This window comes from Styela clava, chromosome 13, assembly GCF_964204865.1.
Source record: "Styela clava chromosome 13, kaStyClav1.hap1.2, whole genome shotgun sequence".
NCBI lineage: Eukaryota > Metazoa > Chordata > Ascidiacea > Stolidobranchia > Styelidae > Styela > Styela clava.
The window spans coordinates 2,427,091-2,454,818 of NC_135262.1; the positions used below are offsets into that span (position 1 = coordinate 2,427,091).

At 36.1% G+C, this 27,728-nt stretch overlaps 1 protein-coding gene across 2 annotated transcripts in view; it reads left to right on the plus strand.

Moving 5' to 3' along the window:
- Window positions 1-27,473, plus strand: part of LOC120332710 (uncharacterized) — a 60,935-nt gene extending 33,462 nt beyond the window's left edge. For both annotated transcript variants that reach the window (XM_039400019.2, XM_039400018.2), the window contains 5 exons: window positions 22,449-22,555; window positions 22,983-23,066; window positions 23,874-24,050; window positions 24,531-24,659; window positions 25,321-27,473. In XM_039400019.2, coding sequence (XP_039255953.2) covers window positions 22,449-22,555; window positions 22,983-23,066; window positions 23,874-24,050; window positions 24,531-24,659; window positions 25,321-25,715 — 892 coding nt within the window. In that variant the 3' untranslated portion in view covers window positions 25,716-27,473. The remainder of the gene's footprint in view (window positions 1-22,448; window positions 22,556-22,982; window positions 23,067-23,873; window positions 24,051-24,530; window positions 24,660-25,320) is intronic.
- Window positions 27,474-27,728: the final 255 nt, after the last annotated feature.

Below are 27,728 nucleotides of genomic sequence, written 5' to 3' on the forward strand. Positions count from 1 at the left end.
TTTTTAGCTCAGTTTGTATTCCTAGCCCTAACCTTAACTGGATAATTGCCACTATTTTATTTAGAGCGGTGGCGGATTGTTTTTTTGGCCGGGGTTTTGTACAAAATATCCAAATCGACTCCTCTTGTACGCGGCATTTCTATCGATTCTTGTTAATAAGGTGATTTATAACCCGTATGGTATTTTAGTCTTTTGTATCACACAGCTTTGAAGACGGGAACCATTGTTCCCAGGATACGTGTGTTCTTTGCCATATGGTTGCTGCATTGTTACGTTATAATGATTTTTATTTTCCATACGTTTATATTCTTGCATAAACCGGTATATATCTGAGAGTAATGCACTAACATAAATACGTATCGTTTCAGTAGCTGGTATTTTAGAAATTAAGAAAGAAGTCGAACAGGTTGTATTCTTCAGTATCGTTAAAAGAAAAGATAGCAAAACGCTATTTGCGCAAATGTTCTACCTTATCCGCGAATATAGCTTCGTGGAAACTACGCGAAATTTTGTTGGTGGCAATTACTTTTGTGGGAATGAACATTTGCGCGAATTTAGTTTTCGGAAATACATATTTACCAGCTTGCAAAAATCTATTTATGTAAAGGTTTCACTGTAGGAAGATCTTTATCCGCGAATGTAGGTTCGCGGGTACAAACTTGAACCTTTAGAGCGAATTTGTTTTTGCAGTAATGGCTTTTTGATTAAATGTAGCACGGAATTTTTGAGATATGCAAATGAAATGACTCATAGCTGGCGCCACTTTACAATCCATGACCTCTTTCGTACCCTCATATCGATTTATTTCTTGCTGAATATGTATTAGAAACTTTATTTATTCAAAGGGAAAATAACGGCATGTAATTCGACTTAGCCTCGCGCAAAATTTTGGAAAATTCGTTGCATTCTGTACCTGAATTGCTAATTATACGGGCATTGGTTTTCAATGTATCAGTAGAGGCGGACTAAAATGATTAAATGAAACATACTCGCGGACCGGTAACAAAATATTGAAATGAATTGATCGGTTTTATAATCTATTTTCGCGTAACATAATAGGGTTGAAAATTACTTAACCGTTAACCGGGTAAAATTAACCGGTCAACCGCAGATGGACGTAAAACGTAATTGTTTAAGTATTTTTACATCATTTAATACATCTGTGAGGGCCAAAACAATATATGGTGTCGGTATATTTTCTTTGCAATTTTAAAAATTTTCAAGACTTTATGGACACCCAATAAACTATTCGCCCTTGCGCAGATTTGAAAGCTCTACTACAGGGGTCGGCTCGCGGACCAAAATTGAAGTTTGCACGTCATTGGCGGGCCGCACATGTTTTTATGAAGTTAAAAACCGAACCGATGACCGATGAATCAAATTTTCACGCTCGAAGACTGACCATTTGAATATTTTCTGCGCCATTGAATCATTTGCACTTAGCATCAACTTTTCTGCGTTTTGTTGCCATTTGTCTAATTATAATTAATTATGGGCTCATTAAACGAGTAATTGTGAAATATATACTTGTTAGGTCATAATATAATTTAGTCTACACGTGTCTCAAAATAAATTCTGTTACGTAAGGAATATAATCGTCAAAACAGCTGTTTCGTTACCTTTAATTCAGTGAAGCTTTGCGGGCCGGATTACATTGTTCCACGGGCCGGATCCGGCCCGCGGGCCGTAGGTTGCCGACCCCTGCTCTACTATATAAAAAAATGTTACTGTCGCCCATGACCGCTAGCGTATTTCAATATTCCCGTTCAATCGATTTTCATCTCATCGTGAACGCTGAAAATACCATTTAAGAGAATTATCTATTCAACTGGAATGCATTTCCTCACATTACATTTTACCGCATTTCGTGACGAGTTCAATGTAGGGGAGTGGCCAAGAATTCTGAGGGGCGTGGCCAAGAATTCTCAAGGAGACGGGGTTCTGAATTTTCTAATTGCCAAGTTAGACAAACGGCTAGCGGGTCTGACCTAAAAACGTGGTTTTTCAAGAGTCTCCAGGTCAATGGTCTGAAAAGTGTTTCAAGCTAGAAAAAATTGCCATGTATAATACAGAAATTTGATTTGGACCTCCTGATGTATGCGCACCAAGATGTCGCACAACCTGAACCCTAACCTGATACACAACTTGAGTTCAGGTTGTGCGCCATCTTGGTGCGCATACCAAAAATTGCTATGTATAATACAGAGATTTTATTTGGACCTCCTGAAGTATGCGCACCAAGATGGCGCACAACCTGAACTCCGGTCGTGTATACCAGGTTAGGATTCGGGTTGTGCGACATCTTAGTGCGCATACTTCAGGAGTACCTTTGATTTTTTATTTTCTACATTTTCTCCCCGTCGGCTACGCCCGTGGTATAATGCGATGCAACTCGGGGATTTTTGGGTGCGTTTTTGCGCTTTACATAGCACGACTCTGAACAACTAGTCGTTGGTATATAAAAGGCCAGGGGCGTATCCAGAATAGCGGGTCGACCACCTCTTTATTTGGAAATGTAAAAAATGGCATTTTTCTGTACATAGCAAGATTTGTAGCTTTGTCTAATCAAATATTCATTTTTAAATATTAATACCTGTATTAATATACTAACAGATTAGAACACACTTGTGCGGTATTATTAAATCTACCCCACCATATGGTTGGATTCCACAAGTACTTACTAACACATGCGATATTTTAATATTTAATGTGTAATTAATGATTTTGTATCGCATTCGGTTCATATAATCGAAAAACGATTTACTTGCTTTTACTGAGAAAATTAACGGTTTATTTGATGATTTCCAACAGTTGAAACGTCGGTTTATCGGTTTTAACCGCGGTTGCCTATTCACACTTTATCTGAATTAAACTGAGCTGTTGTTAACCGTGAGCTATTAGGTTTAAACGAGTGTGGTGATTTCTAACGGTGAAATATTTGGAAATTTACCGGTTTCACCGTTATATATTTTATATTTAATATGGAATTTATATATAATGAATTGGGATATCTCAATGTCTCTATATAATATAAAAACGATTTATTGGATTTCGTTTGGAAAAATGATGATTGATTCACTAATATCAAACGGTAAAACGTTAGACACTATCTAACGGCTTAACGGTCCCTGCCTATTTCGATTTTATTAGAATTTTGAACGAATGTACCGAATGAATTTTGAACGAATGAACGAATTTCTAGCGGTGAAATATTTGAGAATTCTTTGGTTTTACCGTTATGCGCTATTCGGATTTTATCACAATTGGAGGGAATGTATTGATTTCTAACAATTTAAACAAGATTGGTCATTTATCTAAGACTTACATTCGTATTAATTTACTGATTTTTATCGGTAAAATGTTCAAATTGTTCAACCGTGATTACTTATATGTATTTTTATCAGAATTTTAACGGATGTTGTAACACTCACTCCGCGTAGGATTCCATGTGCGCATCTGGTGTTTTATTATTTTATAGGTACTCTCGAAGTATGTGTATTGGGTTAGGTCATAATTTTATTCTGATTTTTCTTTTTCCATTACGAGTTCGCGGACTTTCTGTGTTAGCCAAGTGAATATATGCCCATAGGCTTCATTCCCTTTACACGACTTGATGTAAAATAGGCGAATGAGATTAGTTATCTCTTTATTGGTACACATACTTCTCTGGAGCGCAATTGATATCAATATATGTTGATATGGAAATGATTAATTTACTCAAATTGCGAAAATGAAGGTAAATGTACTAATTTCCAACTGTTAAAAAAATCATAAAAGCAAACTTAATACTGGAAAAACAAAATGATCTTTAAAGTGTAGCAGATAAAAAGCAAATTCAAATTTCGGCGCTTTAGAAGTGTATGTGCCAGTACGGAGGTAATTAATTTTGTTCGCCTACTTTCATCAAGTTGTGTAAAGGAACTGAAACCTATGGGCACGGGGTATATTCACTTGGCTAACACAGCAGTCACCGAACTCGTAATACAACTAAAATGAGAAAAATCAGAATAAAATTATGGCCTAACCCTAACCTGGTACACATACTACAGGAGTACCTAAATTTCCGTCAAACTGATTCACTGTATTGAAATATATATATATATATTTTTTTTCGTTTTTTTATACTGTATATAAATGAATTTTTTATGGATTTTGGATGTGGATGTGGTTGATTTTTATCATATGATCTCAGAATTGGTCGGTATTGTAAATAAAAGCCGCCTAAAATCAACACATACAGCCAGATGCTAATCGCACTTTCAATGATTTGGATGTTGCACGGTTCCGCTTCCTATTTTCTTTATCTGTGGCCCATAATAGACTATCTTTTGTGAGAGAATATCGGCGCTCCAGAAGTATGTGCACTAAGTTGGCTGACACCGGAACGTCGTATGTGTACCAGGTTAGGGTTAGGCCATAATTTTATTTCAATTTTTCATATTTTAGTTCTATTACGAGTTCGGTGACTAACCAAGTGACTTCCGTAGTATTTGTACCTGAAATTATGGCGTAACCCTAACCTGGTATACATATTACGTTCCGGTGTCCGCCATCTTAGTGCACATACTTCTGGAGTACCAAAATATCGACCCGAGTAAACCGCTACAAGAGTTGCACCCTTTGGCCGAACTGTTAACACTTTGGACTTAAATCTCTTTTTTTCCAATAGTTACGGGAAGATCCCTTGCCTGGAGCTTTGAGCAGGTACCTATATACCAGGGATGGCGAACCTTTTCCAATGAATGGGTCAAAAATTATATTTTTATCGCGGAACAGAAGAGAGTGGGTCACATATATACAATCAATGTTTATATCTATAAGAATTTTTCGAAACAAATTTTATATTCTTCTTTTGGTGTAGTTTTGGGTTTCACTCATGCATCACTTTAATCTGGGACTTTTTATTTCACTCGATTTTATGAAATCAGAGTACGAAAACACGCATATGAATTGCCAAAAATTGTGACCCGCGGGTCAGTGGTTCGCCATCCCTGCTATATACCTATCTCACAAAAATCGAACATAAATGGAAGAGGATCGTGAATGAAATTAAATATCATTAATTTACAGCTTTCTGTGAAAAACCTAACACTGCGTTCTGATTTGTTAGTATTAGTATAGTTATTAATATTTGAAAATGAGGTGCTCCCGAAGTATGTGCACCAAGATGGCGCACAACCTGAACATAGTATGTATACCAGGTTATGGTTATCAGGTTGTGCGCCATCTTTGTGCACATATTTCTGGAGCAAAAAAATGATTATTTTTGCTGTATTCGGGTTTAGCAGCATTCATTTCACTGGTTTCTGGTAACTAAGGTTTAATGTTGCGGTTCCCAAGTTTTTTGATAAATTCCTCTATTCGTCTATTTTGAATGCCTTTCTTGTGACACTTCTATCGCAATCGTATCATTTGCGGCATTCTGTCTCTAAATTCTTTTACTTTTCGAATCTATCTATTTGTCGCAAAGCAAACAGTATCCTGGTATCTTGAAAGGTGTTTTCAGCTCACATTGTGGTATAGTATCTTTCCTATTGTTACGACACTCAAAACGATACTTAGATATTATTTTTACGTCACAATCCGTCTATTGTGTCGTCGTAATACACTCGATAAAACGAAACGATGACATTTGCACAAGAATATCTTAGAATTATCAATCAAATTGCCATGTATACCGATCCGCCCTAACTAAAGTTAAAAAGTGCTATGAATAGAACGTAAATGGAGTTTTGGTTACAAAAGTACACAATTGTAATTGGTAGACTCGTAAAGTGATAAATTGTGTCGGTTGTGTGAGTCGGTAACGTTAAAAACCGCTGTGTCCTTTATTTGATTCTCAATGTATATCAATCAGTTGAGGTTTTGCCAGTTTCAACTGCCTTTTTTTTGACTGCTGTAGTGATATATTGGCATGAATATAGTTGACTACTGTTCCGAACTGCTGTTTACTAAAGAGTTCAGAAATAGGCGGAAGGAGAAATTTAGCGAAAAATTACACAAATAAGTATGGATTGATACATTTTCCGTTTATTCACCAGGCCCATTAGAACTGCAAATATACCATGAATAGGGAGTAAGTTTAGACGTGTGTTTGAGTTTCTAAATCGGTCATTATTTGAGATCAAATAATCTGTTTGCGGAATTTTTATTTTTATATGTTAAATAATAATGTTGCTATAGGCGACGTTCGGCGTCCTTTATTATGTAAGTTGATGAAATTAGTCGCAGTAGCAGAGTAGAATTAGACTTAACTGCGTCGGATCGCGGACAAGGGCGTACCCAGATTGGGGTCGGAACCCTTTGCTCCTTCTGAAATGTGAAAAAGCAGGGGCGTAGCCTCGGTTTTGAAATTACTGATTTCAATTTGGACCGTAACAGCTAGACACTAGACTCGCAGGGGTCGACAACCTTTTGTCGCTCGCGGGCCAAAATAAAGGTTGCAAGGCGGGCCGCACATATTTTTAGAAAGATAAAAACCGAACGGATGGCCATAGAATCACATTTTTTTCACACAGTTCAGAAGTTAAATTTTTAGCAGCGCCCGAAGACTGACCATTTGAATAATTTCTGCGCCATTAAACCATTTGCACTTAACTTTTCATCAACTTTTCTGCGTTTTGTTGCCATTTGTCCAATTATAGTTAAAATATAGGCTCATTCAACAGATAATTGTGAATTATATACTTGTTCGGACATATCATAATTTAGTCTACACGTACCTCACAATAAATTCTGTTACGTAAAGAATATAATTGTCAAAACAGCTGTTTTGTTACTATAATTCAGTGAAGCGTCGCGGGCCGGATTATATTGCTCCGCGGGACGGATCTGGCCCGCGGGCCGTAGGTTGCCGACCCCTGAAGTAGACGGTCCGACTGGAGGGAAGATTCTTGACGGTTTAAAAAAGGTTTTCAATTTTTTTTCTCTACATTCCAAAAGGCTGGCTACGCCCTGTTTTGGGTAACTAATTACAGACAAGTAAAAGACACCATTTTTGTGAGGCCTGCGATTTTCCCGATTTGCCATTGCCTGCGCAGATTATTACATTGTGGGTAGAAAGGTAGGCATTATTAAACCCAATCCTGTCAGTTTAATATCTTTAAAATTTGTACAGACGAATTCTTTGATTCTTATCTCGCATTAATATGTCATAATTCATATTGTTAAATCATATTTCTTTTAATCCATTGTGTTAAATATTTAACTTTCGTAAATATTGTATTATAAATTTTGGAATTATGCTTCAACAATGTGTCATCGTGACGTTACAAAGGAGTATTTCGTTGTCACAAAGTCAATGTTTTTTCCCTTTCGGAGTGAATAACAATTCGTCGAAATATATTTCTTCGTATTGTGTTTTGATACATACTTTTTTACGAAGCATTTAAGAGCTTTTCACGTCAGGTATCCGCAGATTTACATGAGGAAAGGTTGCGTTTCGGAAAATCTTTCCCGATTGGCATCGCACAGCTAATTTATTAAGCCTTCGGTGAAGTGGCGGGCATGCTATTTTAACGCGAGTTATGTAAAAATAGTGGTTTTATATTAGTAATTTGATTTTGTGTCCATAATAATCATAGTATTTGAGCCTTGGGTGGCGAAATTTTACAAAATTTGTTGTTTATAAAATTTAGGTCGCTTGAAAAAAAGGTTGGATCCACTACACTAAACCTCGTGAAGGGGGTTAGGGATACTGGAGTTTCAGAATCACTATAGGCCATCGCAAACAGGATTCACAAAATCTCCCCCGCTAAACCTTGTAAAAACAAATTTTCCGACAATAACTAAATCAGGTCGGAAGCCAATTTCGTCGGTCACACCGGAACTAATCCTAACTTAATATTTTAACAATAATCAAATTACTGTGCTGTCCAATTTTAATTTGTGGACGGAAAGTTTAATTTGTGTTGCCCTGAAGGTTAATTTGAAGGTTATTTGTTTGTGCCAATCATCAGCGTGGATTTTTAGCGCGAGTACATATTATAAAGGGCTTATGTGACTTGAATGTTTGTATGTTTGAATTATCGTTGTCTAATTTTAGCGCGAACAAACATTATAAAAAGCTTATGTGATGTAAGTTTTCCGTATGTTTAGCGGTGTAGAAATTTGCATTCTCATCAGCAGGGCCTATTTAAGTGCAAATATTTATTTTAAAGAAACTTTGCATTGCAATCATTAGCGTTATCTTTTAGCGCGAATAGTTATTATATAGGGCTTGTGGGAGCTAAATATCCGCATGGATAGCAGTGCAGAAGTTTGTTATTGTTGTAACTGTAAGTTTCAAGTAAAACAAAAAAGGTAGCGATTACTACACACTATTACCATCTATATCAGCACCTTCTATTCCAGCTGTCGGCAACCCGCGGCCCAAGAAAAAAAATTTTGTGGCTTTCACACGACCACTTTTTTTTATTAATGCATTAAAACAAAATTTGCACATAATTTATTTTCATGTGCGCACAGATGTATGGCTTTCATTTTATAGTAATTAAGCAACAGCACATGGTAATTGTATGTCGTTTGTTTGGCGAACGTGCCGATCTTTCATTAGTCGTAATTAATAAAGAAATAAGAGTTGCGAGTGCGTCATAATTTCAAGATTTATGCGGCGATTGTTCATAAGCGAAAACTAATGTTGCCCGCACGCAACTAAAAATTGGCATTTCGGCCTAGTAGTTTGTACATAAAGCAGCGAGGTAGCCAAAGCGAGGTTCTGACATTTCTAATTGCTATAGGTTATATCGTAACAGCTAGCAGGTCCGTCCGGTACAAATCGAACTGTGATTATTAAATACTGAGTTCACACGTCAACACTTCAAGTTAAGCACAAAGTTTCATTTGTTACTCGACGATGTAAATAACCGCACAGTTTTCTGGGGTTAATTATTACTAATTAGGTTTATGAGGTCACACTGGACAGTTATTATGACTTCATAATTTTCTGCTAAATATATTCGGTATAATCTAATAACAATAGCAATAACCTGGTCAATGAGGCGTTTTTGAAAAGGCAATTTCCGAAGTACAGTGTATTTTTTTCCTGTTTTTATGCTTTATGTATTTATTGTATAAATGGTGCGTCTCGTCAACCATGGTGGTATCGCTCATCGGGGAAATTAACGAAAGGCAGATAATTGGGTACTCCCGAAGTATGTGTACCAGGTTAGGTACTCCCGGAACGCAGTAGGTGTATCAGGTTACGATTAGGCCATAATTTCAGGTACAAATACTACGGGAGTCACTTGGCTAGTCCCCAAGCTCGTAATAGAACAAAAAGAAGGAAAATTAGAATAAAATTATCGCCCAACCTGTTATGCACATACTTCAGGACAGGAGTGCCGACAAGGGAAGTTGAGGAAGTTGAGTTGAGTTCTCGGTGTTGATGATAGTGGTTAGGCAGTGGTTCTCAAACTTTTTAGGCCGCGCCCCTCGTCCGCCCCCAACCCCCTCAAAAATAACTGGCTAATATTAAGCTACAAATAACAGGTAGTATGGCCAAAGTATGTTTTATTCGAAACACACGTTGAAAATACGTGTACGTAATAGGGAAATGTAAACAATAAATGAATGTAAATATCCAAAATAAAGCGGGCAAGATCAAATCTGACAAATAATTTATCTTTAGATAGCTTCACGCCCCCCCCCCCCCCAAAAAAATTTTTTTTGTCTGCGCTCCCCTTTTGGAGCACGCCCCACCGTTTAAGAACCACTTCGTTAGATCAACCTTTTTGGTAGAGTAGAAACCAAATGCAACATCTGCGAAACTCCTGTGTAATAGTTGAATTGTATTATATTTTCTTGTATAAACTAGAAATATATTTATATAAGCAAACCCAATACTGCCAATAAGTGGTCTTCGGAATGGGGGAAAGTTTAATAATAATGGCAAACAGGTTTTTGAATATATTTGAACAATATACATATAAAAATATAGACTCTCTGGTTTAAATGTTAACTTGCAGAACCCCTGGACTGTACTCAGTACTGCCGGCACCTTAGACTTTATATTGAAGTCGCAATTTAAATATCTCCGCTTCAAACTTCATTCCTATCACCCCATCCAAGGTTTAATGCCTGATGGCAAATATTCCGGCCCTTTCCTTGAAGCAAAAGCTCTTTGCGTATCATTAGACGCTTGTAAAAAGCCTTCATCTCATCGAAGTCGTCTCATAAAAATATTATTGTGTACGTTAACCTAATTCGGGTGAAGTTTGGTACCGGTATGTAATTCTAACCTGTAAAGATTCCGGACTTCCAAAATGTAGTATATCTTTACATATTTAGAGGCGCTTGTGCTGCCTTGTTTGGAGTGCACCGTGAAAAATACGTCTCATAAAAATATATTGATTGTGTGGGAGAACAAAAGCTCCAGGTTCAAAAGATCGCAATATCGTATAATGGTCATAAAATAACAATCGGGCGGTTGCGTGAGTATAGAGAGTGTTTTCAAATGTATGGTTTTTCGAAACCGTGGTTAAAAACCACTGGGCCAGATCCTTAGACGTTAGGTTGAAGTCTCGATTTAATTATCTCCGTTTCAAAATTCATTCCCTCTACAGCGAGTTCGAGCAAGGTTTTTGGATCAGGGGCCAAGAAGACCTAGACTGGCGGGCCGAATAAGTGTGACGTAAATAGTTTCATTTTATGAACAATATTTACAGTGTTACAAAGGCAAACGTGGAAAACAATAAACCTCGTGCTAAAACTAAATTTAATCGCAATCTCGACAAATTCCTTGAGCCTTTTTTTAGCTAAAACATCAAAATTCGGGTCAAGTTTGGTTGTGACATCATCAGCGGGGCCAGATTGAATTACTCAGCGGGCCGGATTTGGCCCGCGGGCAGTAGTTACCCCGTATCAACTCCACATCACTCAGGGTGTAATATGTTTCGTAGACGATACTAACCAGTAAAGATTTCAGACTTCCAAAATATAATATCTGTTTACATATTCGGGGTGCTTGTCCTGCCTCGTTCGGGGTGAACGCGTGAAAAATTCGTCTCAAAAAAATATATCGATTTTGTGGGAAAACAAAAGCTTTAGGTTCGAAGGATCGGAATGCCGTGTAATGGCTATAAAATAATAACAAAGATAGGGCGTTTGCGTGAGGAGAAAGGGATGTTTTTCAAATATATGGTTTTATGGTGTTTTATAAATTCACAGCCAAGGAGGCTATGCACATATTTTTTAGGAGGCGCTTTCACTCTGATTTAGCCAGCGATGTAATTGTCTAACTATTAGTCTGGACATTTGCGACTGCCGCTCGTAAAATTCTATCGATTGTGCGGGAAAACAAAGACTTTAGGGTTCAAAGAATACGAGTACGGATCAATGGCTATGAAATAACATTCGGGTGTTTGCGTGAACAGAAAGGAGTGGTTTTTTTTTAATTTTGTCCTGTGCGTTTGTTCCGAAAAGGATGGATGGATGTCGTAGCAAGCATAAAGTTGACTATTCTATTACGCACTAACACAAGTGTATTTCTGTAACGATTCGTCTAATACGTTTTTTGTGTGCGATTATGTCATCATTATGAAAAATGCGCACCGTGCCGTGGTTGCGTGACTGAATTTCAGCGATCTCGCAATCAGACTACCCATACTGTAAAATTTTTTATGCTACTTCGTTTTGGTCTTTGTGTCCATATATTTGAGCATCGCTCGCTTGTTTTTGTAAAACCTTGTTACGAGCTTTGAAAACGTTGAAATTTTCTAAAGGTTTTTGAAATTTTCTCAGATGTATTTCTGTAACGTTTCGTCTGATGAGAATACATTTGTGTTAGTGTGCAGCAAGACTCTTGATTTAAATAGTAAAAACAACTAGTCGTTTACATTTTATTTAAGGAATTTTCACGTGGCTGTTTCTTGGTTACTAACGATCTGAGGTTTGCCCCCCCATGTTTACCACCTCACCCAAAATGCAATCTGAGCAGGCATTGTCGAACCAGTAAATTTCCGGACCTCTTGAAGTATGCGCACCAAGATGGCGCACAACCTGAACTCAGGTTGTGTACCAGGTTAAGGTTCAGGTTGTGCGACATATTGGTGCGCATACTTCAGGAGTACCAAATTTCCTATTTTAAAAATAGCGCCTGATCATAAATCAGTTGGAGATTTCACAGATCTTTGGATACTCTCGTAGCGTGTGTACCAGGTTAGGGTTAGTAAGGCCATAATTTTATTCCGATTTTCCTTATTTTAGTTCTATTACGAGTTCGGTAGTGTCTGTGTTAGCCAAGTGAATACACCCCCTGCCCATAGGTTTCAGTCTCTTTACACAACTTGATGTAAAGTAGGCAAATAAAATTAGTTACCTCCATATTGGTAAACATACTTCCGGAGCGCCTTGTTCATTCAATGCCATGAAGCTGTTCTACAAGAACAATAATTTGAAATTATTTTTGAAAATTGCTATATTTTTGATATTCAACGATTTATATAACCATAAGCAAATTACCATATTATTACCCACAATATATGAAGCAAATATCGTAAGGCATAAAGTGTGGAAATTGCTACATTTTTTATGCAACGATGTATTCGTATTTATTTGGCCATGCGCATAATAACCATAATACTGGCAATGACACAAAAATTGAAACGGATAAGGTATTGATAATCCCTATAATTTTCGATTCTTTGTTATTGTATTATAATTTGCGGCGGCAATAAGGCGGTAAATGTTATGCTATTATGAAAATACTGATCGGCAGTGTATAATTATATTTGATTTTCAAAGGATGGGTTTATAAGCTATTCCATATGTATAATAGCTTGTTAATATTAAAGGGGTCCATGTTATTGTCACAATATATTTATATGTTTAGTTATTTTGAGAATTATAATTGTCATTATTATTCATTCAAATTCAAATTATCAGTTTTTAAGCTATGCCAGCCCATATGCATTATATCTATATTTGATTTTTACCAGATGTGTTAATAAGCTATGCTATATGCAGTATATCGCATTAGTAAACCGCGCCGTTGAAGGGGTTCTTAATATGCTTTTTTAATATGGTTTTAATATGCTATTTCGAGAATTATGGTCGGCACGGTATAATTATATTTGATTCATAAATAGGCGTCTCGCCGTTGAAGTACATGTTATTGTCGTCTTAGCTGGGTTACGAATTATTTCGGGCGCGATAATTTTAGAGGCTCTAATTGTCTTTGTTACGTGACAATAAAGTATTTTTAGTACAGAATTTTATTTATTCATGGATTCATTCAGTAAATATTTTCGTCGATGTGTTATCGTACTGGCCTTTATGTACTTTATTAGTATCGTAATATTCGAAAAGGAAAATCCAAATGGGCGTTCACATGATGCGCTGCAAACAAACGCCTAGACCTAGAAGAGCATTGTTTTTAAAAGATTAGAATATTTTCAGGTATTTTTCTGTCAAGTCTAATTTGCTAATATGTTTTTCAGTTTCATATTGTGTTTATCTTGGGATAAGTTTGTCTACTAGACTGTTATTGGCACAGGTTTTTGCAAAATTTTTGGTAGTTTTTCAAGGTATTTCACTGTTTTGTACGTTTCTGGTATTTTCCTAATTTTGCCCACAATTGTCTGATCTGATTTATTATTTTTTATTCTGTTTATCTTTGCCCGAGTTTGGTACTATGCTGCTTTTAGCACACCACCAATTTAGAGAGAATTTTCAAAGCACTTAAAAAATTTACATCTGCCCTAAGAATACAACCATACTCATGAAGTGTAGAGTAAAGCACATATCTACGAATATATTGTTTAATTGAGGTGTTTCAATAACCCGACGTAATTTATCCGGATCTTTTGTACAAAGTCCCCGCCACCGCTCAAAATTAAACAAAAATTGGTAGTTATGCAGTTAGGACTAAAGTGAGGGCTAGGAACGCAGATTACGCTATAAATGCAAATTTTTAAATCATCAAAAAAGCAATAGACATGGACAATGATGCGTACCGAAAGACAGAGCCACTGCTTCGTTTAGGAATGCTTTTTAGAGTTTGTGGTTTAAACAAAGAAGAAAGAAAGGGACGGATTTTGAACATGATCATAGACAAAGGGTTTTTCTTAACCCGAACCCTAACCTGTGATTTAAAACCTCACATTTTTGCATTAGTAGCGTGGGCTTTGTACAAAATACTCTTTATCTCAATAAAGATAATCAGAAACAAAGAAAACAGATCAGAAAATTAGTAACAAGAGAAATACAGAATTACTCTTGTCGCTTTAGCAGGGAGTAACCATGGGGGTTGGGAGTCGGGCCCTGTAAAATGTAAAATATAAATGATTTTCCTGCATCATACATTGCATTTTTTCGCGGCTTGAAACCCTTTTCAGACCTTTAAGACTAATAAAAAATTATTAATTATTACCAACTTAGTTTTATTATACTCAGGTTGAGATGATGGACATGCGACTTGAACCCTGGATTTTTTACGTGCGCATTTGACATGCAGGGTATTTCCAAAATCCTGTATTAAAATAAGTAAAAGAACTTTGATGTGCCTCGTGCAACTAATGGTGGATAAAGGTGGATTAAATAAAATAAAACTTAAATAAAATAAAACAAACTTGGTTAGGACATATTAAAAACTGACTTTATAACAAATTTAAAGTTGTACCGGGACTTTATGAACGCACTGGACACCAATATGTTCCTCACGTCTAACAGCTGAATATACTGGCAGGATGCCTGTCATTTTAATTTTAAAATATTATGTAAATCGATTCCAATGTGATGTCATAATAGTATCGCTGAAATTTAATTTTTTGCGTGTTTATGTTTCCCAAGGTGACATATGTTACACGAGTGATTTTTTGTGATTTGTTGACTTAGAACGCAAAAATATTGATAAAACGAGGCGCGGTACGAATGAATAAGCGAGATATAATAATCTAACGCGTCTGTGTGTACTTAAAAACATATGCGATTATTTGTGTAAAGATTTCTGAGATTCGATGTGAGATTACTTTACCAGACCTGGTATATTTCTATTTTTTCGCCACTCCGGAGCGCTTACTATGGCCCAATTTTGGCGGGAATGGTGTAGGCTTGTATTTGAACATAGCGATTTTTCATTTGTTTTCAAAAAAGGAAAAAAGGGTTGATTTGCGAATAAAACTGATTGAAATTTAAATTGTGATCCATTTTGAACGAATATCATTTTGGACGTGTGTAAACATAGAATTTATGCGCGTGGCTAGAGTTTTCAGATTATATTAGTACTGTAGTGATTATAGTGTTAATATATCAGTGATGTTAATTCAACGTATATTATAAATATTTTGAAACTATGTAGTAATTGTAGTGTTTATATATTTGTAGTGTTAATTCAATTTTTTTATAAACTGTTGAAACTCTACAAAAGCCAAAGTTGTGCCTAATACTAGCTAATGCTCGCTAACGAAAACGTAATTTATATGCACGGTGAGACATGAATAAACAGATATGGTATAGGTCAATGCTTTCCAACATTTTCAGTTCATGGTTAGAGATTGTATTTTTGCATTTACTTTTATTTATTTCAAAAATTTTTGTGGGCACAGCTATCACAACTATTTCTAGACTATTTTTTTATTTCTGCAATTAGACTAAAAGTCTTACGAAGACAAAATGATCATTGATTATTTGATTCATACTCAAATTTCCGAAACAAGACTAAAAATTACCAAATAGACGGAAGCGAGATAAGTAAATGACAAATTGTCGGACGTTTATTGTTACGTCACTTTTACATCTTGCTGGTTAGTCAATGTTACGGAAGTAAACAAGGAAGTCGATGGTCGAGTAAACATCTATTGCGGAGAAAGGCGATTTTTTATAATTCAAAACAATAAATTGACATAGCGATCCATACCCATATCCAATAACACATTTTTATGGTCAATATTCCGTTTGTTCTAACCAACCTTTGTTCCAACATGTTTGAGTCATACACAATGGGTGTGTTGTGGGTGGGTCATCAAAATATCGTCATATTCTAGGTATTTTTAATTGACTCTGAATAAAATAAAATTGTACATTTCCAAAATATTTTAGTTACAAGATAAAGGAGATATGGTAAAAGTCGGCTATGACGCCACAATGGCGAAACGGCGCCAATAAATTTAGGAAATATTCTAGGAATCCGATCTCACTATTTCACGTTACACACAATTACTCCGGACAAGGCCATAGGATATGTTTGTTGTTACTTTTTTATTGTAAGGTTTTGGAACCTTTTAAGTTAGGCATATCTTTTATCCAATATCCAAATTTTTTGTTTTGATATTTTTTTTTATTTTGTTTAATTTAAAAAAAGAGGTGGCATTAATCTTACCTCGTCTAAGATAGTGATATACAACAACAGAATATTACAAAATTTTCATCGAAAAATACTGTATCTTACTTTCTAACGCTCAACCCTCATTTTATAACTTGTTATTGACTTTCGAACATAATATTAAGGGAATTAGTAACAGTTATTACTTGCAATATGGGAGTGATCGATGAACTTATTCGATACTCTTTAGAATAAACAAAAGCAATGTTCTTTATCGACTGATATTGTTTACCAATAATTACATTTGTGTACGTAATAAGGGAAATTTGCAGGGTGTATGACGGCATAATGACACATTATTTTGTAAATGTATATAAGCGCGACAAGGTCCAACGTTTCCCTCAATCGATTATATTAGGTCAGGTTACTAGGTTAGGTCTAACCTTTGACTTAGCCTCCCGCATATAATTATCTGCATGCATAATGGATGTTTTCTAAAACTTCCTGGTTTACTTCCGTAACACCTTGCTAATCAGTGAGATGTCAACGGTGACGCAACAATTTAAGTTTAATAGCTGCATAGATCCCGTTTTTCAGTCAGACAGATTCTAGAGCATGGCTGTAAACATTAGCTGGTTTACGGGGTTTTGCCAGTTTCCAGTCGTATTTTGAAATTTCGATATAAATAAGATAACTCAATGATCAATTATTAGTTTAGTTCAGTTTAGTTTTTCAGTTGAGTTTTAGTTTAGTTGTAGTGATCCAAAATTAGTTCTTAAAAATCTGAAATGAACAAGACAAAATTAGTTTTTTTTTGTTGCTGTAAACTTCTTTTAATGATACAATGTTTGACTTTTTCGTTATTTTGCTGCTTGGTATTGGTTTTTCGCGCCTCCTTTACCCCGAAATACCATTTTAACGTTTGTTTTTTATATTGTCTGTACAAAGTGTATTTACATGATGGTGGAAAAATAAAATACTGATACTTCCTTAAGTGATTTGACCCCCATAACACCCATCGATGGAGAGGGCCATTCAAATGCCATTGGCACCTTATAACCAACCTTACACCTGACTGTTTAACAGTTCGGTTTTCAGCAAAAATTGTCCTAAAAGGGATGCTATATATGATATAAAAGGCGCTATTAGTTTAACATTTCGTTGACATTGTGGTCATTTATTTATGAATGACCACATAACCACCCCCAACCTAACTATTTGGCGCTCCCGGAGTATGTGTACCAAGATGGCGCACAACCTGAATCATAACCTGTTACATATAATTCGTTCAGGTTGTGCGCCATCTTGATGCCGTACTTCTGGAGGTCCAACTATTTGACAGTGCACTGTTCAGCGATAAACCGCTTCAAATGGAAGGCTATATAAAATTCTGTACCGATACCAATTTTATAAGTTACTTGACTCCTGTGTCCATATATCAGAGCATTGCTCTCTTCTTTTACCATCAATACGACATATTTACGACAAGATTGTAATCAATTATGAGCCCCTGGAGGGAATTCGTTTTCGTTATTGCATTGTGTGATGTGTATTCGATCGGCCGGTTATTACTAATAACACGATTAATTACATTATGTATTACAAAGAGTTCTGTGCGAGTTCAGTTTTCGATTCTTTGCGAGTGGGTTGCGAGTTTGCTATGTTTTATTGGACACGAAAGGTACATTCGTATCGTCTTGTTATTACTATTATATTGTTCTTTTTATTGTTACTAAACAATCGCTTATCTCATTACTACTGGACCAATTGCTTTAAAAAAAAATTATATTTTTCGCTAAAAAGCTATTACTTTTATTTATTTCAAAAATTTCTGTGGGCTGCATAGAATTCATTTTTTTTTGTGCAATGATGTCGTCAAAAATTGCGCACTTTATAGCACAGTCCTACATTGCAAAAAAGCTGTAACAGGAATTAATGACTATTTTATATGATTCGCGCACATTAACCGTGTGCATGTAATGTAAGGGTATTGTAGTAAGGATAAAATGACTATTACAAATGAGTCTTTTGGTAACTAACACAAATATATATTTACATTACTGTTCTGCTATTTTATTTATGTACTTCGATTCGGCTTTTGCGTTAGTCATAAAGATTGTTGTACCGGTAGTCTACTGTTACAGACTGCATACCTGTACTACTTCGTTTCGGCCTTAGTGTCACCGTAGTTGAGAATTGCTCTCTTGTTTTAAAACAGGTCGCAGTCGCAAAATTTTATTTCGTTGGAATCGGAATTTAGTACTTTCAATGGTTATAATAGAATTTAAAGTTCTTTTACAGAAACTAAAAGCAATATGTGTTCTTTAACAGTCAATAATAGGAGGTGTGCATACGGCATACGCCAAAGTATTTGCTATTAAAATTTACTGAAGTTCGTAGTCGATCGTGAGTCGAACCCGGTTTCAAAATTTTTTTTAGCACTGCGTGAAGATTAATACAGTTCTCAACTAATTTGTGGACAAGAAATGTAGCGTAGATTCTAAGATTGGAGGTGATGGTTGTCTGGGGCTTTTTCGGAGCGACAAACGTAGATAAGCGTAGTATATATATATTAAAATTGTTAATTTGAAATGGCTATATATATTATTTTTTTTAAGGAAAGGCATATATTTAGCTTTTCCACAATTTTATTCCGTATAATGAGCCATTGAATTGCGTGCATCGATATGATATCGTATCTTGTTGAACGAATTATTGCCTTGTGATTAAGTCAATATAATCGATCCCCGTGTCACTAGCATATGTATCCAATCAACAAAATTTCGGATTAGTCGTTTCGTACTGCGTCAACGATCAAGCCGATTTTAAACTGATAAGGTATCGTTTTCGACTAAATTGTGCATAAGTGAGAATTCATGGCGCTCCAGAAGTATGTGTACCAATATGGAGGTAACTAATTTTGTTCGTCTGCTTTACATCAAGTTGTGTAAAAGGACTGAAGCCTATGGGCAGGGGGTATATTCACTTGGCTAACACAGACAGTCCACGAACTCGTAATAGAACTAAAATAAGGAAAATCGGAATAAAATTAGGTCCTAAACCTAACCTGGTACACACACTACGGGAGTACTGAAATCATAGGGAAGTCCTCGTCATTTTTGCTGTAGTATACGTGCATTATACGCATACAAATCCTACATGGTAAAAAAATAGAGAGCAAGGATAGGTATTAATGATAATGTGCAGCAGAAGTTTTAAATAGTGGCGTATCTACGTAAAATAGCGTTCATGGCAAATTTTAATATTGCGCCCCCTTGATCGTTGATTGACTATTTTTAACGACTGTTGTTGAATTGAGATTCTTGTACGTTGTTATTTAAGTATAAATACGATTTCCAAGTGTTACTCTCGCTACTCGCATTTTACACACGCAGACACCAATGCAAAATACTAGCGAACGGATAGATATCAGGAAAGGGGGTTAGTGTCGTTGTGCAGCAAGACTTTTCCACCACTAACATGCTTTAAAGTATGAATCATAGGTTCTCAATGTGCACCATACGGAGACCCAGGTCTCCATGAGAAAAAGCTTAGAGACTCCGCGAGCTATTCGTTCACTTATTTAAATACTAAATATTTTTTTAAATACAACGCAGCAAATACATCCGATTCATTACATGAGATAAACTTAGTTTACTCTGAGACATTAATCGGTAAATAAAATGTGCCTTTTTTTTAATTTTTATAAATTTATTGTGGGCTTCGTTGATGATAGTCAACCACTTCAAGGCCCCGTAACCCCAAAAGTCTGAGAACCCCTGCACCAAATCGCATATAATAGTCACCTTTTTTCCTACTACAGGCATCCTTTCTCCGTGCATTATACATTATACGGATCCGCCATTACAAACAACATAGGAAAAGATTAATCTCGGGTAACACCATCCGATAGTTGAATAATGCATGCCGTGCCATGTCGTTTATTGGGTTACGATTTCTATGTATTTTCGAATAGGTAGATTCAATGTCGAGGTCAGGGAAACTCACTCAAACGTAGGAAAAGTACGGTTAGAAAAGCTATAGAAAAAGTTAGGCTATATACTGTATAAGTATTTAAGTACAGCGACGAAGCATTACAAGTTCTCTCTGTCAGGAAAATAGATTTTATTGAAGTTTCCGAGAACTCGCGAAAAGTGCGAAACGTACTTATTGAAGAGTTATATACGTTATTTAATACTACGCTTTTTCGCTTGCTTGGGAGAATCGGCGTCTTCCGGCGAGGCACCACCCACCTAATGGGAACTTGGTTTTGAACCTGGGATGTGTATTCTTACAATACAACACAGTTAAGTCTAACAATTCGCGCCATCGCGAGAGATATATAGGGTGTCCATAAAGTCTCAACATTTTTCAAAATTGCAAAGGGAATTTATCATATATTGGTATTGTTTTGGCCTTTATAGATGTATCAAATGATGTTAAAAAGACATAAACAATTACTGATTAATAAACAACAAACCTGGTTGAGATATATTGAGAACTGACTTCATATTATAATTAAAATTGAAAGGGACTTTATGGACGCCCTGTATGTCGATTACATGCCAGACTTAAATTTTCGCTTTTGATATTTAGTTATACTATATTTCTTAAAGCATGGTTCCAAGTTCTAGCTCACTTAAATACGGAAAGTGTTGCAATAGAATTAAAAGTAAACGCCGACTCTTAGAGAAACTTTTACGGGTTTATTATAGTGACAGAGGTATGGTGTATGCAATGCCAGCACGGTAGATTCTAACGTTTAACCGTTAGGCCAACTGTTCTCGCAGCCCCACATTGAGACCGCTAAGCGGTTGAAGGGGGGGCACAATGCTAGACGCAAAACTGATTTCTACTTTCCACTTCCAAGAGAACTCCCCATTTTTTTCATTACGTTGCTTGATAAAGGTGTTTTCAATGTTGTCGAACATGAATTGTTTGAAATTATAGCGACTTGGAATCTACCAATCATGATAATACTCCAAACACCACTGTAATGATAATAAGGAGGCCATGAGTGATAAAAACCTCCAGAAGGAGCCACCAGTCATAAAATGTTAGTACACACTGCGTTATGCCACCGCGTCGTTCTTATTCCAATTGGATTCGACCCCGCGACCTTAGTTCTCATTTCCGGAAACACCTGTGTTATTAAGAGTATCACGTTCGCCTGTTAAAATTCTTCGGGTTACGAGATTACGATTTAATCGATTTTATCGACTTTGACTGTCGCTTGCATTATTTGCTTCAATACGCTTTATGTGACGTTTTCTCCCTGTGAGAAAGGTATTGATCGAAATTGTGATTGTGTCTACTGTTTAATTGCAATAATAGTTGTTTATAGTGTAAGGAATTCGCTCGTTTGGGTTATGAATCTCATTTGTCAAAGACTTGAAAGGACTATAGTCGTCATTTCAGTTAATATCACCGCACTTTTCTATATAGAAGTAATATCCTATTTTGGGTTTTCGCGCTAATGGTTTCGCGGTAATTGACTTTGCAAAAACGATTTTTCGAAACAGGATTTAATCGTTTGTTTTGATTTCCAAATTCGGATTCATTGTATTTTTCGCTAGAAGGTTATTTTTATTCTTTGCTAAATTTGCTATGAATCCTATGAGATCTGATATTTCATCCAAAATTTCGCTATATTTTAATTTTTCATGTGAACACGGTTTTCAATCCGCCAATCGGGACGGCTGTTTCCGATTTACCGGCGACGTTACGCGAAACTCGGAGATTAAAATTGATACCGGTAGGTACCGTACGAAAAGTACTTTGTTTTGAATTTTGTGTCTCTCTTATTGACGAGAAGATTTGTATTTATAGAGAGCGGAGAAGATTTATAACTTTTGGCAAACCAGAAAATAAATACACCAAATAGACCCCAAAGTTTTTAGTACGCTGATGATTCGAAACGATACGACCATCAGATTCTGCTATCAGCCAATATACCAATCCAAATATACTCTTATCTCGATTTAGGTAGATATTGAACACTAGCGGTCGCTACTCGACAACCATTTCTGGTTTCTCGCGGCTTCTCTTTCCATTTAAAAATGTGTGTTGAATTTTATTTATTTTTCTCAATTTTGTAAGTTATTTCTTACGTTATTTCTGGACATAGTAACTTGACTATGACTATCTAATTTGGCTATTCCTACATAAAAATCGTTTTCTATGTTTACAGTTTAAACGATTGGCAAGTTAAATTAGGCGAAAAAGAACCGGAGCAATGTCGATGTGATAAAACTCCGGCACCACCACCGAAAAAAGAGACTCCCCCACCTAAAAGTGGTAAGTATAGAAATTAAGAATGATGATTAACATATATATATAGCTGACATGGTCGAAGTACGACCCGCGGGCCAAATCTGGCCCACTGGGTAATTCAGTCTGGCCCGGCTGATGCTGTCACAACCAAACTAAAACCTAATTTCGGTATTTTAGCTAAAAAAAAATAGCTCAATGATTTGTTGTGATTGTGATTAAATTTAATTTTGTTACGAGGCTTATTTTTCCCCGCTTTTGCTTTTGTAACACTGTAATTAAATTCTCGTCACGCTTACAGCGCCCGCCAGTACAGTTGGGCAAAATTTTTGGCTCAGGTCCAAAAACCTTGGCTGCACTTGCGTTAAACAATAAATTGCTTATTTTTAGCCTCATATTAATCTTTCTATCTTCGTGTTCATATAACTTTAAGCATTGCTTTTTTTTAATTCAGATTCCTCGTCTTCAATTGAATACGTCACAGGTCGACAGGTCAGTATCGGAGACAGCGAAGAACGACCTTTAACAGACGACGAAGGTAAATATTTATTTGTCTACCTGCGTCCTACACTGTACGTCACTCATTATGCGAAACTAGATTCTGCTTTTTTGATCTATTGATACGGCTTTTCATTAAAAGTGCAACTATCTATTCCACTCTTAGGCTCTTGTGATTTTGGGTCCGCAGTAGAACTGGGCATTTCGAATCGAATATTCGAATCGAATCGGATAGTAAATTATTCGAATCGGTTCATATGAAAATTTCGAATTGTCGCCATCTTGTTTTTTATATGACCGCCAAAAGGTCGAATTTAATTCTACAATTTCCTTTATTGAAGCCATATTTTTACAATGTCATTCTGATATATATATGAGTCTTTTCTTTCTAGTATGTTATTCATGAAACATGTTTCTTATATGTTTGAACGCTCAGCAAACTGCTTTGAGTGATGGATTCTATGTTTTTAGTACGTTATGTGCTTGGAGGGACCGTCACAATAAAAATTCACATACATTTGAATATCTTCCAAATATTCGAGATTCCATTCAATTCGAAAAAATTATTCGATCCGATTCTGAAATCGTTATGAATTCGAAAGCCAGCCCTACCCTCCACAGCCTTACATTGCAAAAAAGCTGTAACAGGAAATTAATGACTATTTTATATGATTCGCTCACATTAACCCGTGTGCATGTAATGTAAGGGTATTGTAGTAAGGATAAAATGATTATTACAAATGAGTCTTACTGGTAACCGACACAAATATATATTTACATTACTGTTCTGCTATTTTATTGATATACCTTACGAAAACACTACATGAAAAAATCCTCTGTCTCTCAGGTTCACAAGAGATCGAAGGCATCGTGAAAAAATTTGGTGGCAGCTCAAAAATGTCAGAAATCATGGAAGCGCCACTAGGTCCTTCACCACTCAAGCCAGCAGCAAGTTCCAGTACGAATGGATCAGGTTCATACAGCGGCACAGCGTTGTTATCTGTGGATATGCCACCACCTAGTGGTAAGTTGCTAAGCAACATTTATTGTAACTTGAGCTTTCTTCATATAAATTTCGACAATTAGATGTTTTGCATTGGAAATCACATGTTATCCGCTTTTATATAAGAGGGAATACTACAAAATACCAGCGGTGACTTTTGTTATATCATAATTCACTTACTTACGATCGGGTGTTTTTCAAAGTTTTTTTCTCCCTCGGGTTAAATATGTAAATTCTTCATCATCTCACAGAACGTCATCACGGCGACACCATAACAGTTCAGAGACCATGAAACCAATGAATATCATCTTCTTTATGATAATTTTGAGACCATGACTAGCCAAGTGACCCCCGTAGTATTTGTACCTGAAATCATGGCCTAACCATAACCTGGTACACATACTACGTTCCGGTGTCCACCATCTTGGTTCACATACTACGGTAGTACCCATAAAACATCAATTAAAAAACTCGAAAAACTAACATTTTATTTATTATTAGCTGGACGCAGACGAAAATCTCTCAAAACAATTTTCCGATTGGGTTTTCTGACGACAAAAAGTAAACAGCGTACTAAGAGTAAATCTGACGACGGTATGCCCTCACCTGATACTGGACCGGCACAACCACGTGAGTATGACGTCATATGGATTACGTCACTAGTTGATTATTATGTCATATTGATTTATAAGCAAAAATGCGAATGCGATCCCTCTATCCCTAATTTAGTTTTGGCACGAGGCTTATTGTTTTCCCCTTTTGCTTTTGTAACATTGTGAATGTTGTTTATAATGTGTAACATTTTACTTCACACTTACATGGCCCGCCAGTCTAAGTGGCCAAAACCTTGGGCAGTATACTGGCAGTGAATGCCTCTTTTATAGTGAAATGTTTTAAATGAGAGGTTTCGCAATATTTTTTTGCGTACAATGTGAATCTGTGTATCATCTTGCAGAATGATTATGCATGCGTCTTTTTTATTTTTTGGAGGGGGGAGGACGTTTTCCTTTCCAACTGTTGAACAAACCGATTTTCAAAAGTTAAAATATGGAAGGGCAACGAGAAGACCTTTATTTTTTATTTATGTTTAAATTTAATCTTGGGCTCTCTGGCGCTTAATATTTCAGCTCAAATTTTGGAAAATTTTTATAATCTACACGTGGTTTTCCGGTAATTGATTTCAGCCATCTTCGTTTCGACCACGATTAATCATACTCATATTTTTATACATTACTCTTTGTAAACCTAATAATTGTTTAACCTTTAACCTTTTCTGTCTCATTTATATCAGCCGGACGACGCGTCGTACAGAGGCGAATGTCTCGTTTAGAAATGAACGAACCAATAGAAGATATTTTTTCCGAGGTCAAGTTTGAAACCATACAAAAACGTCCTTCTACGTCAAATAGCGCCGGAAATGACGTCAGCGAAGATGATGACGACATAATCGAAGATCCTGAGGTCATAATGAGATCGATTATGAGCAAAAAAATTGTCGCTAACGAGGATGACGATATTTTCTTCGAAGGCGTCGTCAAACCCGGAATTGACGTAAACGGTGACGTCACAAACCCGGAACTCCTGGAAAAAGATCTTTTACTTCCCGAATCGGAAAGAAATCGTCCCCCATTGGCGCCAGTTTCGGAAGAAATTTCAATAAAAATTTCAGACGAAGACTCGAGATGATTATTACGTCATCAATGACGTCATGATTACGAATGACATACTGTAAATGATATTTTTTAGATTATAATACATTTATTACTATTCTTCCGTACGCGGTATCAATTTTTATCATTTTGTAACCATGTTATAATTAGGCCGTCTCACCTCTTACAAGATAAATATCTCTTCAGGATAACTTCCGGCATTAGACAATAATTAGCTATTTAAATAAGTACGTAATGTCCTTTCCTGTATTTTATAAGAAAAATTCTTAACCTGGGCTTGAATAGAGATAAATAGTAGGAAATATTATTGAGTCGTCTCATCGGTTTTCCTCTTCCAGGAAAATGCGAAATGCTATTCAATTCCCATAATATTCTAAAATAGTGATTCTCACCTTTTATGAGTCGTGGCTCACTTCAGCACGCGCATGGTCTGTTCATAATTTCAATGGTATTCATGGTGTTATTTTGATTAGTGGATTCTAAATCCCATTATGTTTTAAACCAGGGGTGTGCAACCTTTTTTATTGGCGGGCCAAATACAAGTAACTGGGTGAAGCCGCAGGCCGCACCTTTATTTAATTTAGGCTTTCTGGTAGTTGCAAGCACAAAAATTGCCTATATTTGCTATTGATCTTACGGCATTATTAGGGGTTCTTGCAGAAATAGTAGATTTAAAACGCATAAACTTCTGAAGAAACTGCTATTTAAAATTTTTTTGTCACACCGACTTCAAACGAATGCAGTGAGAAACACGTTTTTGTACTATAAATCGTGTATTTTGCAACAGAATTTTGCTAGCTTGTTTTGCTAATATGACTGGTATGGGCTTTGCGACGAAAAAGAATAAATACTCGTTTTGCGGGTACACTATTCGAAATTGTTATTTCTCCGCGGGCCGCACAACTTCTTCTTGTGGGCCGCATTTGGCCCGCGGGCCGCAGTTTGCACACCCCTGTTTTAAACAATTCATGCACAACAAAGTGAAAACATCTTGTGAAATACCCTCATCAAGTAATAAAAATAGGAAGAACGGGGAGCTTTCTAGTAAAGGGAAAAGTAAAATCAGTTTTGCGCCTGGCATTGTGGCCCGCTTCTAACTGCTATGTGGCCCCTTGGGGAATGTGGCTCGCATTTTGACTAACCCTGCTTGTCCAATTTCCTCCCAGTGCTGTAACACCGATTTTAAACCAAAACTCTCTTATTACCCAATCAAAACAAAAAACGATCTGTTGCACTTTAGTTGGCTATTACTCCACTGTGAGGTATTGTATATATAATTAAATACTACTTATTAGTCGCTAGAGCTTTATTATTATGTGATAATAGAATAATTATGATATCAAATGGTCAAATTATGACGTCACTATTACTATTTTAAAAATCGTTCATGGATTCATTATGACGAAAATACACAAATTGTATGCTTTTTTCGTGCAAGATCGACAATTGTAATCTTAAATTCTTCAATTTTGTACTTTTATTCGATTCTGCTTTATTTCTTGCATTTCCATTATCTGAGTTTTTTATAGGGGAGAAGTCGCTCAAGATATATTTTAACAAAATAATTCCAGTTGTAACCTTTAGCTTTCACCGTTTCAGTCAACAAATTTATGCAATACTGAATCTCAACAGAATCGGAATATTTCAATAACTTGACGAAAATTTGGATTTTGACCTGTAAAGCAAATCACTTCTATTTTGAATATAATTCTATGTCTTTAATGAGATTTTACATTAAATATCGGAATTTTTGCAATAAATACCTTTTATCTTACACTTTGCTGAGAGAAAGAATAAGGATACAAAGTAATTATAGTTTGAGAGCATGTAACATAGCGGGGTTTAAAGACGACGGCGATCGACAGTAATAGAAAGACCGTCTTCCTCGCTAAACGACTATTAACTGTCTTAAGAATATTGACGAAATACTCAGCTATTCTGTTGTCCCAAAAATATACAACATAAAGCACTCAGAAATATCAACATCGCTTTAGGGTTGGACATTTCGAACCGTATGTTATGTTATTCA